Below are 12873 nucleotides of genomic sequence, written 5' to 3'. Positions count from 1 at the left end.
AGGAGGTGGCAGCCCAGCCCAGAGTGAATTCGGAGCCCCAGTGAGTGAGAAGAGTGTTCAGAGGGGTGAAGGGAGGAAGCTACAGCAGGAAAATTTACACTGATATATTACAACTACCTACTCCACAGACCCCATTCAAGTTTCACCAACGTAAGATCTGAGGTCTGAGCCCATGAGAGGAGCAAGACGACATGGGGAAATTGATTACACACAGGAAGGATTAATCAATTAAGTAAATATACAAGATATTGGGAGCCAGATTCCTCATGTCAGAAAAGGAGTTACAAACATGAAAAAGAGAAAGGCCGAAATGTATCCTGTGGTGTTGGATTGGAATTGAAGGTATCAGCGTGAACTCAATTCCCAATATCTACAGTTACTTATAGAAATAAATACAGATGTAGGCATGTAGGTGTATACGTGTATATACAGTATTTGATAAATAGCACTGCAATGTTTTGATATAAATGGAAAAAAAAATTTGGTTGACAAATAAAAAATTACTTCCAGTTGTTTAAAGACTTAAAAGTCAAAAAGGAAAACTTTCACACTTTTAGAAAGAAATTAGAAGCATTTTTTTATGCTCTTGAATAAAGCAAGATTTCTTTTAAAATACACAAACTGCACAAAATGTGAAGGAAAAATTTCGTAAATTTGACATCATTAAAATTTAAAACTACATCAAAAGATACTGGAAACAAGTAGAAACTACAAACAGAAGACTGACAGAAGATATTTGCAAGCCATATGATCAACAAGGATCAATATACAGACTATACAGAGAGCACTAACAAATAAACAAGAAAAAAGCCAACAATCAAACAGAATAATTGACAAGAACCATACACAGGCAATTCATAGATGTGGAATCTGGAATGACCAACAAACATAAGCAAAGATCCTTAACCTCATTATTTACTAAGAGAAGATAAATTTTAAGCCATTTCATACCCATACCTCAGCAAAATTTTGCAGAGCTTCAATAATATTTGCTAGTAAGAATGTGAAAATTTTTGAACTCTTGTACACAGCTGATGGGTGTGTAAGCCGGTATGCTCATCTTAAAAAGCAATGTCAGGGGCTTCCCTGGTGGCGCAGTGGTTGAAAGTCCACCTGCCGATGCAGGGGACACGGGTTTGTGACCCAGTCCGGGAAGATCCCATATGCCGCGGAGCGGCTGGGCCCGTGAGCCATGGCCGCTGAGCCTGCGCGTCCGGAGCCTGTGCTCCACAACAGGAGAGGCTACAACAGTGAGAGGCCCGCGTACAGCAAAAAAAAAAAAAAAAAAAGCAATGTCAGGGACTTCCCTGGTGGTCCAGTGGTTAAGACTTTGTGCTCCCAATGCCAGGGGCATGGGTTAGATCCCTGATCTAGAAACTAAGATCCCACATGGCACGGCCAAAAAAAAAAAAAACTATGTCAGTATATACTGTATAGTAAAGTTGAAAATGATATACACGTGGACTTAACAGCTTTAAATTATTTAACCTGTAGGAGTCTTGTACATGAACAATAATGTTAATTGAGTCACTTTTCTGAGCCAGACACTGTTTTAGATATTCAGGATACAACAGTAACAAAAAAAGAACAAAGACTTCTGCCCTCATGGAGTTTATATTCCAGTGGGGATTAACAAAAAAATAAACTATGAGAAGAATAAATACATAAATTTTAATAGGACGTCACGAGCACAATGTTTTAAAAAAAGGACTAAAAGAATAAAACAGAATTAGGACAAGACCCTGGTCATTTTTTTACCAGTCTATTCCTCAAGATTGTTTATGTAGCTGGTAATCTTGAAAGATGAGATAACACATCCCAGTGGTCAATTACCAGGCTTACTTACTGCTTGTTATAAAAGCTGAGGATTTCCTAAATTCAGGCTTCCCTGGATGCAGCATGGGCATGTTGTGTGTATAGCATCCACCTGAGCCCATCACGTCACCTCCTTGGGACTTGGGGGCAAGGGCAACTGATGTAAATACGATGATCTCATGCTGCTTGCTATCTATGAATAACAAGTGTTAGGCTTGCTATCTATAAGAAATGGGGTGGGAAAAAAAGAAAAAAAGTAAAAAAAAGATCAGGGCCTTATATCCTGGACCCATGCAACAAGACGTGTAGGAGCACAAAAGGCCCAAGGAGGACTGTCATGCCTAAGGGTTTTGAGAATTGGAGAAGAATAACAATTACAAGGACTTCTAAATAGTATGGCTATTTGGGGGGTGGGGAGGTGGGCGGGCATCGATGCATTGGAGAAACACAATGAAATTCTGAAGGCAAAATGTGAAAGGCATTGGGCCTCCTTAGAATCATATAAAATCCTTTGTTTCTGGCCCAGGAACTCGTATTTTATGCCAGATTCCATGAAACAATCACAGGCTAAATTAATTAGCTTGTTACTAGAGTAAAATGAAATCCCAGACCTCTAAAATCTGAGAAAATATGTCCAGCAGTCTTTGTCGATGTCCTTTTGCACGTATTTGTTCTTGGGTCAAAGACTCTGGTTATGCACACACATCTATCTCATGATTTGGAGCATTACTTATGAATTTTCCTTAGACATATATTCCCTTTCAGTATTATAGTGATAAAGCTTTGCATGCATAATGATTTTTTAATAATTCAAATTCCCTCAAGATATATACATATATTGGTATAGGAGGCCAGCACTCACTCTAGACACATTTTAACTCTTGCACTGCTTTTACCTCTTGAGGAACAGTCACCTGCTGCCAGACAAAATTAAAGGTATTACGGCTAATTTGTAGACTCCTTAAAAATATTTCAGTTTATTAACTCCTCCCCATGGTCACTTTTAAAGACCCCCTTGAAACTAAAAGATTCACTTCTCTGCTGAAACACAGAGAAATTTAGGGACTGCTCAAGTTCCCCGTCTAATTACTAGCAAAATTAGCACTAGAAGCTTTGTTACCCAGAGCTTCAGTTATCCAGTAAGATTTCTACCTATATTGTTTCTCATGAACAGTACCTCTCACCTACATTATTCATCAGCTGTTGTACAGGTAACAGTGGTGACTCTCCTGGCTTGGGTAGTCCACAGTCCCATGAATAAGACTGGAATTTCAGTCAGACCTAAGGAAACAGATTCAGGAAAGTAAATAACAGAAGTGGAGGAAGTTGGAAAGTGGCAAATGACATCAAGCACTTGATTAGGTACTGCCACTGTGAAAGGCTACAGCATGAGCTGTGATGAAAGCCAGCCTTTGATGTGATCTCAAAGAGAAGTCTAGTATATTCCTTCTCTCTCCATTTCTCTACCTTGCTCCCAAGGGGATTGGGCAAACCTGGAAACACTGCCTCAGATACCTGCATTTTCTCTACGAGTCAAAGAAAGTTTCCTAAGGGTGAACAGAATGTAGAAGACATCTAGGATTGCCCAAATTGTGGGTTGAGTTCTGAGTTAACTTCTTGCTATATGAGCTTCAGAGAATCTCCTGGTTACAGCCTTCATCTAGCTCATCTGATAGTAATACCTTTCTGTTCAACAATTAGTTCTATACCTTAAAAGTGCCCCCAAAGCATTGGCCTCTGATGCATTGGGTATCATCTTGTTAAATATTCAAGGGTAGGATGACCAGCAACTGGTCCGAGTGTGAGGATGTCATCCAGAATGTGAAAAGGAGGTAGAGACTGTGCTGGAGGATCTGGAGAGAGAACTTGGTGAACCAGGAGAGCAGATGAAAAGGTTGATGTGGGACTCTGTGTGTGTGTGTGTGTATGTGTGTGTGTGTGTGTGTGTGTGTGTGTGTGTGTATGATACAAAACAAAAGTGGGTGAGTCAGGGCTCTTTCTGAATAGGCTCCACCTCACCTATTTCTTGTCATTCCACCACCCCTCGAGCAGTGGTTCTTGACTTCATTTAGTTCTCCAACCCTTTTGAAAATATGATGGACATTATGGGTCCTCAGTGTATTAAAATTAATCACTACCATAGTAATGCCCTTTTGAATCTAAATGTTCTTAATTACTCATAGGTCCCAGCTGATCCTCTCGAGAAGGAAAGAAGGAGTTGTTACGTCTCCAAACAGATCAGGAATCCCTGAAATTTCACCTCTGGTCCCATAAGCCACAACCCCTTTAAGAGGCTGGTGAGGGGAAAGCCTGCCTCTGGGGGCTCACCTTTTCTAGAAAGCCTCAGCTGACTTCACAGGGAGGTGAGCCACTCTGCAGAAGTGAGAGTTTCAGGAAGTCAAATGGACAAGTATGAATTTTTGGTTTTTTAACACATGTTTTTTCTGGTTACACACATTTTTTAAAAAATTGATTGAATGCTAAATTTGTAATTACTCCTTAGTTTATAAGGACAGAGAGACCAGAATCACATGGTAAATAAAAGCATCTCCTGAATTGATTCTCTTTAAACTGTAATTTTTAAAAAATCTTGACTCCATTTTTGATGTTTGATCACTGACAGCTTTCAACCTCTATCTTCCCCTTCCCTTCTGCCCCACATCTGGGCAAGTTTATAAGAAATCCCAGTGCCTCCTCACTTGGCACCTGAAGGAAGTTCAAGCTATGCAAGCCCTTATCTATTTGTGCAATGAGAACTATTTCCTGGACCCATCCCCTAATCACGATAAAAACCAGGGCCACTAACTCTCACTCTCCTTATGCTACTCAAGCCAGTTCTGGACCAGCTTGGGTGCTGCCCTGCTATCTCCAGAGAGTTCCATGATGAGAGTAATAAATTTTTCATACATTCTTGTGTGTGTGCATGGCATCATCTCTAGTAACTGGGAAGCGGGGTCCATACCACCTCTGTAGGATCATCACATTCACAGTTCAAAGATAAGTAACACAGAATGTGAAAGGGCCATATAATCCCCATCCACCCTAGTTACCTAGTTATCCACCCTAGTTACTGAAGATGTGACGGGAAAGCACTAAGGGAATTTCAGGTGACTAAGCTCAAATGAGGGAATCTGAGAATACCAGTATGAAGCATGACACTGTAAACAGATTGGAATTTGGAGTCAAAAGCCAAGGGTTTAACTAAGAAGACCCGATGTGAGATGTTAACACTAGAGGAAGCTGGGTGAACGGTATATAAGCACTCTACCTATCTTTGCAACTTTGTTATAAGTCTAAAATTATTCCATAATTTAAAGTTACTAAAAATAAAAGTCCAGGGTTTAAGCCTTGGTGCTGAGGCTTGGGTTTTGTGAATCTTCAATTCCTCATCTGTAAAACAGGATAATGATGATACTCATTTCCCTGTGTGGTTGTTGTGAGGACCAACTGTGGTTAAGTAAGTGGAACCCAGCCAGTGCTGGTCACTATCCCAGGGGAGCATCACGCAGGTGTCAGAGGGAAGCAGTAGGCACAAAAGGTATTTACTATGCAGGTACTGGTCACGGGGAACACCAAAGACCCATTTACTGTAAAACATCAGCAGAGCTCTACGGGATCTTTAGGGGTTAAACACAGATACAGATCTTTCTGGCATGTTGGCTATAGCAGTGCCATTTATTACATTATTAGAAAAGTTTAGCAGCCTTCTCAAAGAGAATAAATAAGAGACATGGGGGCAGTAAGAACAGGAAGGCGCAAAGGAACCAAAGGGAAAGTAGCAGCTTCAAAAACCCAAACCTGCCTCTTTGAATGTCCCCAGACCAAAATACACTTAGTGGAGACAGGAAGAAAGGCGTTTTCTAGTCTCAACCTACCCCGCACGACTTGGCCAGTGATCTGGAAAACTTGCACACAGCTTGGATTAGACCAGCTCTGCCACCACGTGGATCTTCTGATGGCGGATGAGGTTGCAGTGGCGATTAAAGCTTTTCCCACATTTGTTGCAATGGTGAGGTCGCTCCCCTGTGTGGCTTCTCTGATGCTCGATGAGAAATGAACGCCGACCATAGCTCTTGTTGCACTGGCTGCACTGATAGGGCTTTTCTCCCTTGTGGATTCTCTGATGCTGGATGAGACCGGCACTCTGACTGAAGGCCTTCCCACACTCCTTACAGTGGTACCGTTTCTGAATATTGTGGATTCCTCGGTGATTAAAAAGACCCGAACTCCGACTGAAGGTTTTCCCACACTCATTACATTCGTAGGGTCTTTCTCCAGTGTGAACTCTTTGATGTCGAACAAGACCTGAGCTCTGAGCAAAGCTCTTCCCACATTCTTCACATCTGTGTGGTCCGGCTCCTAAGGGGTTTCCCCAGTGCCTCTCTACCCCACCCTTGCAGTCACCAACTTCTCTGTGTCGCGGATCCTGCTGTGATATCTCCCAGGTCTGTCCGTAAGACATTTTCCCATGTGGTTCCACTCTCTTAGGACAGTCTTTCCTTAGCACCAACTCTCTGTTCTCAGTCTTGGTCATTCCATCTGAAACAAAAAAGACCAGGTAAATGTCACTTGTTCCCTGAGCCTAGTGACAGGAGGGTCACTATGTGCACAGAAATGCAAGGTGCTTCTATTCTGATGTCACTCTATGTCATAGAGTAGGGAGGAGGTTAGAAGCAGAAGGGCCAGTGTGTTAACACCTTCTTCTAGGTAATGAGGGAGGTTTGCCCTCTTTGGAGAAATGCAGCTTGATCCACCCCAACATGGATGGGGCCTGGAGAGAATTTTTTTTATACTTCTTCACAGGAAGAGAAGGGTCAGGATCAGAGTGGCTTCTTTGGAGTCTTCCCTGAGAACTCCCTCCCCTCTGTGAGGCAGGGAGCCTCCAAGTGACCCTTTCCAAGGAAACTGACCTTATGTATACATTCATTCAGTCAGTCATTTATGGAACAAGCGCTGAGCTTCTCCTATTCTAGGTGCTTCAGGCAGTACTTCATGTTTCTAATCCATAACCATCCCAGGTGCATCCCCAGCACAAAGCCTTTGCTCTAGCGCCTCTCTCTTTCTGGAAAGCTCGGACCTCAGATAACAGCAACCCTCACTCTCTCACTTCCTTCAAGTTTTTGCTCAATTCTCACCCTAATTCTTCTATTTAAAACTACAATCTGTGTGCCCCATCCATAGCAGTCATAACCCCCTTAGGCAGTTCTATTTGTGCTTCATTCCATAACACCACCTCCTAACATATCATCTCCTTATTTATATGCTTATTGTCTCCCCCTTGCTACAATCTCATCTCCACGGAAACAGGATCTTTCTGGTTTATTCCCTGAGAAGCAAGCTTGGCACATAGTGGCTGATCAATAAATATTTGCTGAATGAATAAAAGAGAAAGGACTGAAATCAGCCCTACTACTATGGCCTCAATTGACTGGCCCAGGGACCAGCACTGAGGCAAAGGCTGCCTGTAGGACTGGTTCATGTTGGACAGTGTCCAACCAACCCAATTAGACCCTCTCTGCTTGGAAGAGTTGAAGGTGAGAATGGAGACAAACAGACCCAAACTGTCTAAACGCTAGAGAGCAGCTGCTGTGGAATTCTTAGGGTTCCCAAGGTGTGATTCCCACCTTGCAACCCAGAAAAGCCCAAGGAAAATTGCCCCCAACCCCCTCCTTTAATCAACATCTGGCTTTTTCTCCCACATCTAACTGCACTGTCCCTCACACACCTGGATAGGTACCTCTTAGGACTCCTGTGGGGTGAGACCATGGTTCTTCTCCTCCTTTTAGCTGGGAGATGACAACAGGTTTGCAAAACAGAAATGTGCCTGCAGAGAAGAAATGGGCCACAAGTGAGATCAGTACTGCTGTCCAAACTTCACATTTATATCTGAAATGCACAAAGGAACTGGATAGAATATAAAAACGAAGACATTTCTCACCTTTTAATAATTACCATTTATACAGCCTTCCATGACTTACAAAGCACTTTCACATACATTATCAAACTAATTCACCACAAACCCCCTGATGCTATTATCCCACTTCTTTAAAGAACTAGGAAAAAAAAAAAGAACTAGGAAAAAAATAAAAAGGCAGACAGACATATAGCTAGACAGACTCTATATTTAGAAAAAAGTCTGGAAAATGTACAGCAATTTGACAAGAGTGGTTACTCCTGGGGAGTTGGACTTAGAGGAGAACTTTTACTTTTTACTATGTAAACTTATGCATTATTTGTATTTTTTTTTTACTATCACTAAGAATTCTAAACGAAATTCAAACTCGGTGATATAAAGTAACTTTAAATGTTGCTTGGCTAAAAAACCAAACAGCTGGAACTTCGATTTGGTCCTTTTAATCCCAAATACTATGTTGCTTTACAAAATAAGCTTGTCCTAAATGTATAACACACACCTGCATTGATAGTCCTATAGGGAGAATTCTCTGATCTGTAGATGCTCTCTGGATACTCTCCTGTAGCCACTGTAGATGCTTAATAAATATTTGTTCAATGAATGAATGACTAGATGGATGGATGGGGGAACAGACTTACTCAGATGTACCCTGGAGGAAGGGTTCTCAGCAGGGTTCTAGGTGCAGTTTGGAAAGTAGAAGAAAGGAGAAAATAAATGGAAAATGAAAAATCCAAGTTCATGGGGAGAGGAGGAAGAAAGTAGCAAAGAAACTGACTGGAAAGATGCTCATAAAGGGGGAAAATGAAACCAGAAAGAATTTTAATAAGATGAAGTCATGGGAGTCAGAGGAAGGTCTGCAGTGTGCACAGAATTTACTCATCAAATATAATTTTAATTTAAATCAAGAGATGTGTTCCAAAATCCAAGATAACTGTATGATTGGTAGGATAAATGAAATGAATAGAAGCAGGAGGCAGAGCAGCAAGAAAAGCTGTGACTTGGATACATATGGAGGTAATGTGAAAATGAAAACAGGAAACCTCTGCTGTAGATGGGTTACCAGAAGGGTAACAAGTCAGAAAGAGGCTGTGACGTTATGTGTGGGAAATTAGACAGAATTTGGAGCCAAATTCTGCAGGGAGAGCTAGAATGGGAAGGCAGCTGACTCAGCCCCAAGTGCCCACTACTATACCCACTGGTGCCCAGTACTGACACCACTAAGGAGATTGCATACAAGGAAATGGCAAAGTCTATTCCACTGGATTTTCTCATCCAGTTTGCCACCTACTAAGCATATCTCATATCTTCTGACTGCAAATGTAAACCCAAATTGACAAGGGTGGCACTGGTAGTTTCTGATAAGAACAGTTACTATATATTAAGCACAATGCGTGCCAAGTGTTTTTCACAAATTGTTTGTATTCAACGCTCACAACAACCTTCTGAGGTACATTTTTGTTATAGACTGAACTGTGTTATCCCCACTGCAAATTCATATGTTGAAGCCCTGTTTTTGTTTATTTATTTGTTTAATTTTGGCTGCATTGGGTGTTCGATGCTGCACCCGGGTTTCTCTAGTTGTGGCAAACGGGGGCTACTCTTCGTTACGGTGCGCGGGCTTCTCATTGCGGTGGCTTCTCTTGTTGCGGAGCACGGGCTCTAGGAGCATGGGCTCAGTAGTTGTGGCTCGCGGGCTCTAGAGTGCAGGCTCAGTAGTTGTGGCACACGGGCTTAGTTGCTCCGCGGCATGTGGGATCTTCCCAGACCAGGGCTCGAACCCGTGTCTCCTGCACTGGCAGGTGGATTCTTAACCACTGCACCACCAGGGAAGCCCTGAAGCCCTGTTTTTGGAGATAAGGTCTTTAGGGAGATAATTAAGGTAATTAAAGGTGGGGCCACAATCCAATAGGACTGATGTTCTTAGAAGAAGAGGAAGAACTACCAGAGCGCTCTCTGACTCTCTGTCTCTCTCTCCCTCTCTCCACAGGCACATGCAGAGAGGAATGCCCATGTGAGGACACAGCAAGAAGGCCGCTCTCTACAATCCAGGAAGACAGGTCTCACCAGAAACCAACTCTGATCTTCAATTTCTAGCCTCCAGAACTATGAGAAAAAAACTTCTGTTGTTTAAGCCACCCAGTCTGTGATATTCTGTTACAGCAGCCTGAGCAGACTAAGACAATACTATTATTAACCCCATTTTGCAGATGAAGAAACCTTGATCAATCGGTTAAGTAACCTGCCCAGGTACAAGCAGCTTCCAAGGGGCAAAGCCATGATATGAACCTGTCTGTCAAACCTTGAAGCCCATTCTCTAAAGTTGTGCTCCACAGTGATTCCTAAAAGTCTTCCTAATGTACCATGTGCCAGCAGACAAGACAGCTTCCAGGATAGTACCCAGGGGAAGACTGCATGCAGAGGATTGGGACAAAGACAAGCACACTAGGCACTCGGAAGCACTGAACATTGCTGGTAAAGCGTCTTCTGACCCCCTGGTTTCCCAGCTCTGGTTTTTTGTTGGTTTGTACTTGACCAGGTGGGATATGTTCAACACCAGATAAATCCTGTCCCTCACCTGTCTTTCCGATACGGTGGGGCTCCTGAGCAGGGTCACATGTGAGCTGGGGCTCCTTAGGCTGGGACTGAAGGCCCAGTGACATCTGCTCTCCTAGAGACACTGTCTCTTTAGAGAGGACTTCTCGTCGGTGTCTGTAGGCTACCATCTAGAAATAAAGAGACAAGATGTGACTTCTGAAGAAATTAATTGTCTAAAGAAACATTTCCCAGAGAGAAGCAGAAAGCTGAGTCTCATTTAATCAGCAAAGTCAAGAGGATACAAAGCAGAGGACACAAAGGTCCTTGGTGACCTACATATACTCTTTCCCTGGCGAATCTCCCTTCCTACCTCATGTTGTGGTTCATCGAGCTCTCTCTCCAGATCCTCCAGCAGAATCACTGCCTCTTCCCCACTCTCTGGACAGTGCTCCTGCACCCAGCCCTGCACCTCCTTGGGCAGGATACACAGGAACTGCTCCAGCACCAGCAGGTCCAGAATCTGCTCCTTCGTGCTCACATGCGGCCTCAACCACTGGTAGCAAAGATCCCGGAGTTGGGTGAGAGCCTCCCTTGGTCCAGGGGTCTCCTGGTAGCAGAGCTGTCGAAAGCGCCTTCGGAAGATCTCCCTTGCCAGTGGATTATTGCGTTTCAGTCCGGATTCCTGCATTTGGAGGTGACTTTCTGCCTCTGCTTTCACTGTCAGTTCTTCCCAAACATCACGAGCTTCAACATCCAGGGATATAACCTCCTTGGAGTCTGTATTCATTTTGATCTTCAACAGCTTAAAAGGTACCCTCTAGCTGGAGCTATGTTTTAGAAACACCTTTGGAAGTTCCCTCCTAAGCAGTAAAAATCATTGTTTAGGTAGAAAAATGGCAATAGTTAATGACAAAAAACTGATAATATAAGCAACTGTCATACACCTAAAGCTCTTCACTGAAAGTAAAGTGACTTGGTAACCAAAGATGAGAATAGTGGAAAATATAAGGTCATAATGTACAAAAAGCATAGGTTTTCAAGTTACCCAGACCTAGGTTTTATTCCAGTTCTAACTTTTGCTAATTATTCGACCTTGTGCCAATTTCTTATCTTGTTTCAATCTCAGTTTTTTAATGTGAAAAAGAAATAGCAATAATACCATATGGAGTTCATGGAGGAATTAAGGGCCATACAGATCACTCAGAATGGTTAAAAAGTTCAGACTCACTGTATAAAAATCAAATTAGAGAAAGAATAAATGGAAATATTGCTCTTGCCTTTAAAAATAATTTTTTAAAATTTAGTTATTTGGCTGCGCTGGGTCTTATTTGCGGCACGGGGGATCATTTAGTTAGGGGGGGGCGGGATCTAGTTCCCTGACCAGGGATAGAACCCGGGCCCCTGGCATTGGGAACGTGGAGTCTTACCCACTGGACCACCAGGGAAGTCCCTGTTGTTCTTGTCTTTGACTAAATGAACTAACTTTTATTGAAATCTTTACTTGAGTTTTTAAAATTAATCTTCAAAACAACCATTAAGGCTGGTTTCATTTTTACTAAATTTACAGAAAGGAAAGCTTAGGTCGACTGCAAGTCCTGTGAGCTTTCCACACTGCTCTGCTGCTTCCTAAGAGTAACAGCCAACACTGTACAACAGTCTACAACATGCTTTCAGATACAAGACCACATTTAATCCTCACAATTACCCTCTGAGGTTTGATTACAATCACTATTTCACTAGATAAGATATGGGAGCCAGGGGAAGTTAAGTAAGTTTCTTAAGGTCAAATTCTTTGTGCGGACAGTTCTAAGAATCCACAGAAGCCCAAGAGAAAAGTGTGCTCATATCCAGGCAGTGTCTGAGACCCAGGAGGTCTGAGTGTCTCCAAAATGTCAGGAGTGCAGACCAGAAGCTGAATTCCAGCTTGACAGGCCCTGTGGCAGACAGCTAGGGAATCGGAATCCGGGGCTTAGGGGTGGGAGGAGAAGAGCAGGGAGCCCTGATTATGTACTTTTAATTTCTAGGCTCCCCAGGGATTTGTACGCACTCCAAGGTTTGAGAATCAATGAACTAAGGGAAAGGGAATCGGAAAATGTCACATTCTGCACTTGACAAGCAGTCATTCAACGCCCCTTCATCTGCTTTTAGAACCAAAGAGTGAGAGTGTATAGACACTGGCTCTCCACGAGGAAGGCTGCAGAAAGTCTTTACAAATTTGTCCTTAACTTCCTTGTCCCCGAGGATATTTCCCCAGACTCCAGGCGTTTCCTGCCCTGAGTCCTAATCCTGCTGCCGTTATTCACCGCAGTGAACCTCCCCGAGACCTCTCCCGCGTAACGTCCCCCCAGCCCGGGTGACGGATCGGCTCCAGGATCGCGGGGCACGACCCAGTGGCCCGGGGCCGAAGCTCACTTTCCACACCCCTTTCTCAGCCACACCCACCCAACCCCGGTTCCCGGGCCGACTCACCGGACCTGGAAAAGGTGAGGAGGTTGGGGGCTCCCGCCCCGACGCTGGGAGGACCGCGCCGGGAACAATGGCCCTGCGGGAAAGACGCCAGCCCGCCGCGGGGCCCACCGCGCACGGGCACTTCCGGCCGGTCTAGGATT

The 12873-nt window shown here is 43.4% G+C and overlaps 2 protein-coding genes across 5 annotated transcripts in view; both read right to left on the bottom strand.

Moving 5' to 3' along the window:
* The window catches only part of ZKSCAN4 (zinc finger with KRAB and SCAN domains 4), an 18718-nt gene extending 15638 nt beyond the window's left edge, over window positions 1-3080 (bottom strand). Inside the window, exon 1 of the mRNA XM_073810494.1 lies at window positions 3004-3080. Coding sequence (XP_073666595.1) covers window positions 3004-3012 — 9 coding nt within the window. The 5' untranslated portion in view covers window positions 3013-3080. The remainder of the gene's footprint in view (window positions 1-3003) is intronic.
* Window positions 2148-12873, bottom strand: ZSCAN9 (zinc finger and SCAN domain containing 9). 4 transcript variants are annotated; one of them, XM_019944878.3, is made up of 6 exons: window positions 12734-12873; window positions 10635-11124; window positions 10305-10452; window positions 7541-7639; window positions 5691-6354; window positions 2148-3096 (listed from the first exon to the last, which is right to left on the bottom strand). In XM_019944878.3, exons 2-5 carry the CDS (start codon window positions 11049-11051, stop codon window positions 5738-5740), a joined length of 1281 nt encoding a protein of 426 aa, XP_019800437.1. In that variant the 5' UTR covers window positions 11052-11124; window positions 12734-12873; the 3' UTR covers window positions 2148-3096; window positions 5691-5737. The 4 variants fall into 4 exon arrangements, with proteins under 4 accessions (XP_019800437.1, XP_019800438.1, XP_033719493.1 ...); XM_019944879.3 differs by having other exon boundaries at window positions 7553-7639; XM_033863602.2 differs by having other exon boundaries at window positions 12739-12860.

The sequence above is a fragment of the Tursiops truncatus genome, chromosome 10, assembly GCF_011762595.2.
Source record: "Tursiops truncatus isolate mTurTru1 chromosome 10, mTurTru1.mat.Y, whole genome shotgun sequence".
Classification (NCBI taxonomy): Eukaryota; Metazoa; Chordata; class Mammalia; order Artiodactyla; family Delphinidae; genus Tursiops; species Tursiops truncatus.
This window is presented reverse-complemented; position numbering and strand designations above follow the sequence as displayed.

Coding starts and splice junctions, on each gene's coding strand:
- ZSCAN9 (XM_019944878.3), bottom strand. CDS start 11,051: ATGAATACAGACTCCAAGGAGGTTATATCCCTGGATGTTGAAGCTCGT. Junction 7,640..10,304: donor CCACCGTATCGGAAAGACAG/GTGAGGGACAGG, acceptor TCTTCTCTGCAG/GCACATTTCTGTTTTGCAAA. Junction 6,355..7,540: donor CCTAAGAGGTACCTATCCAG/GTGTGTGAGGGA, acceptor TTTTTGTTTCAG/ATGGAATGACCAAGACTGAG.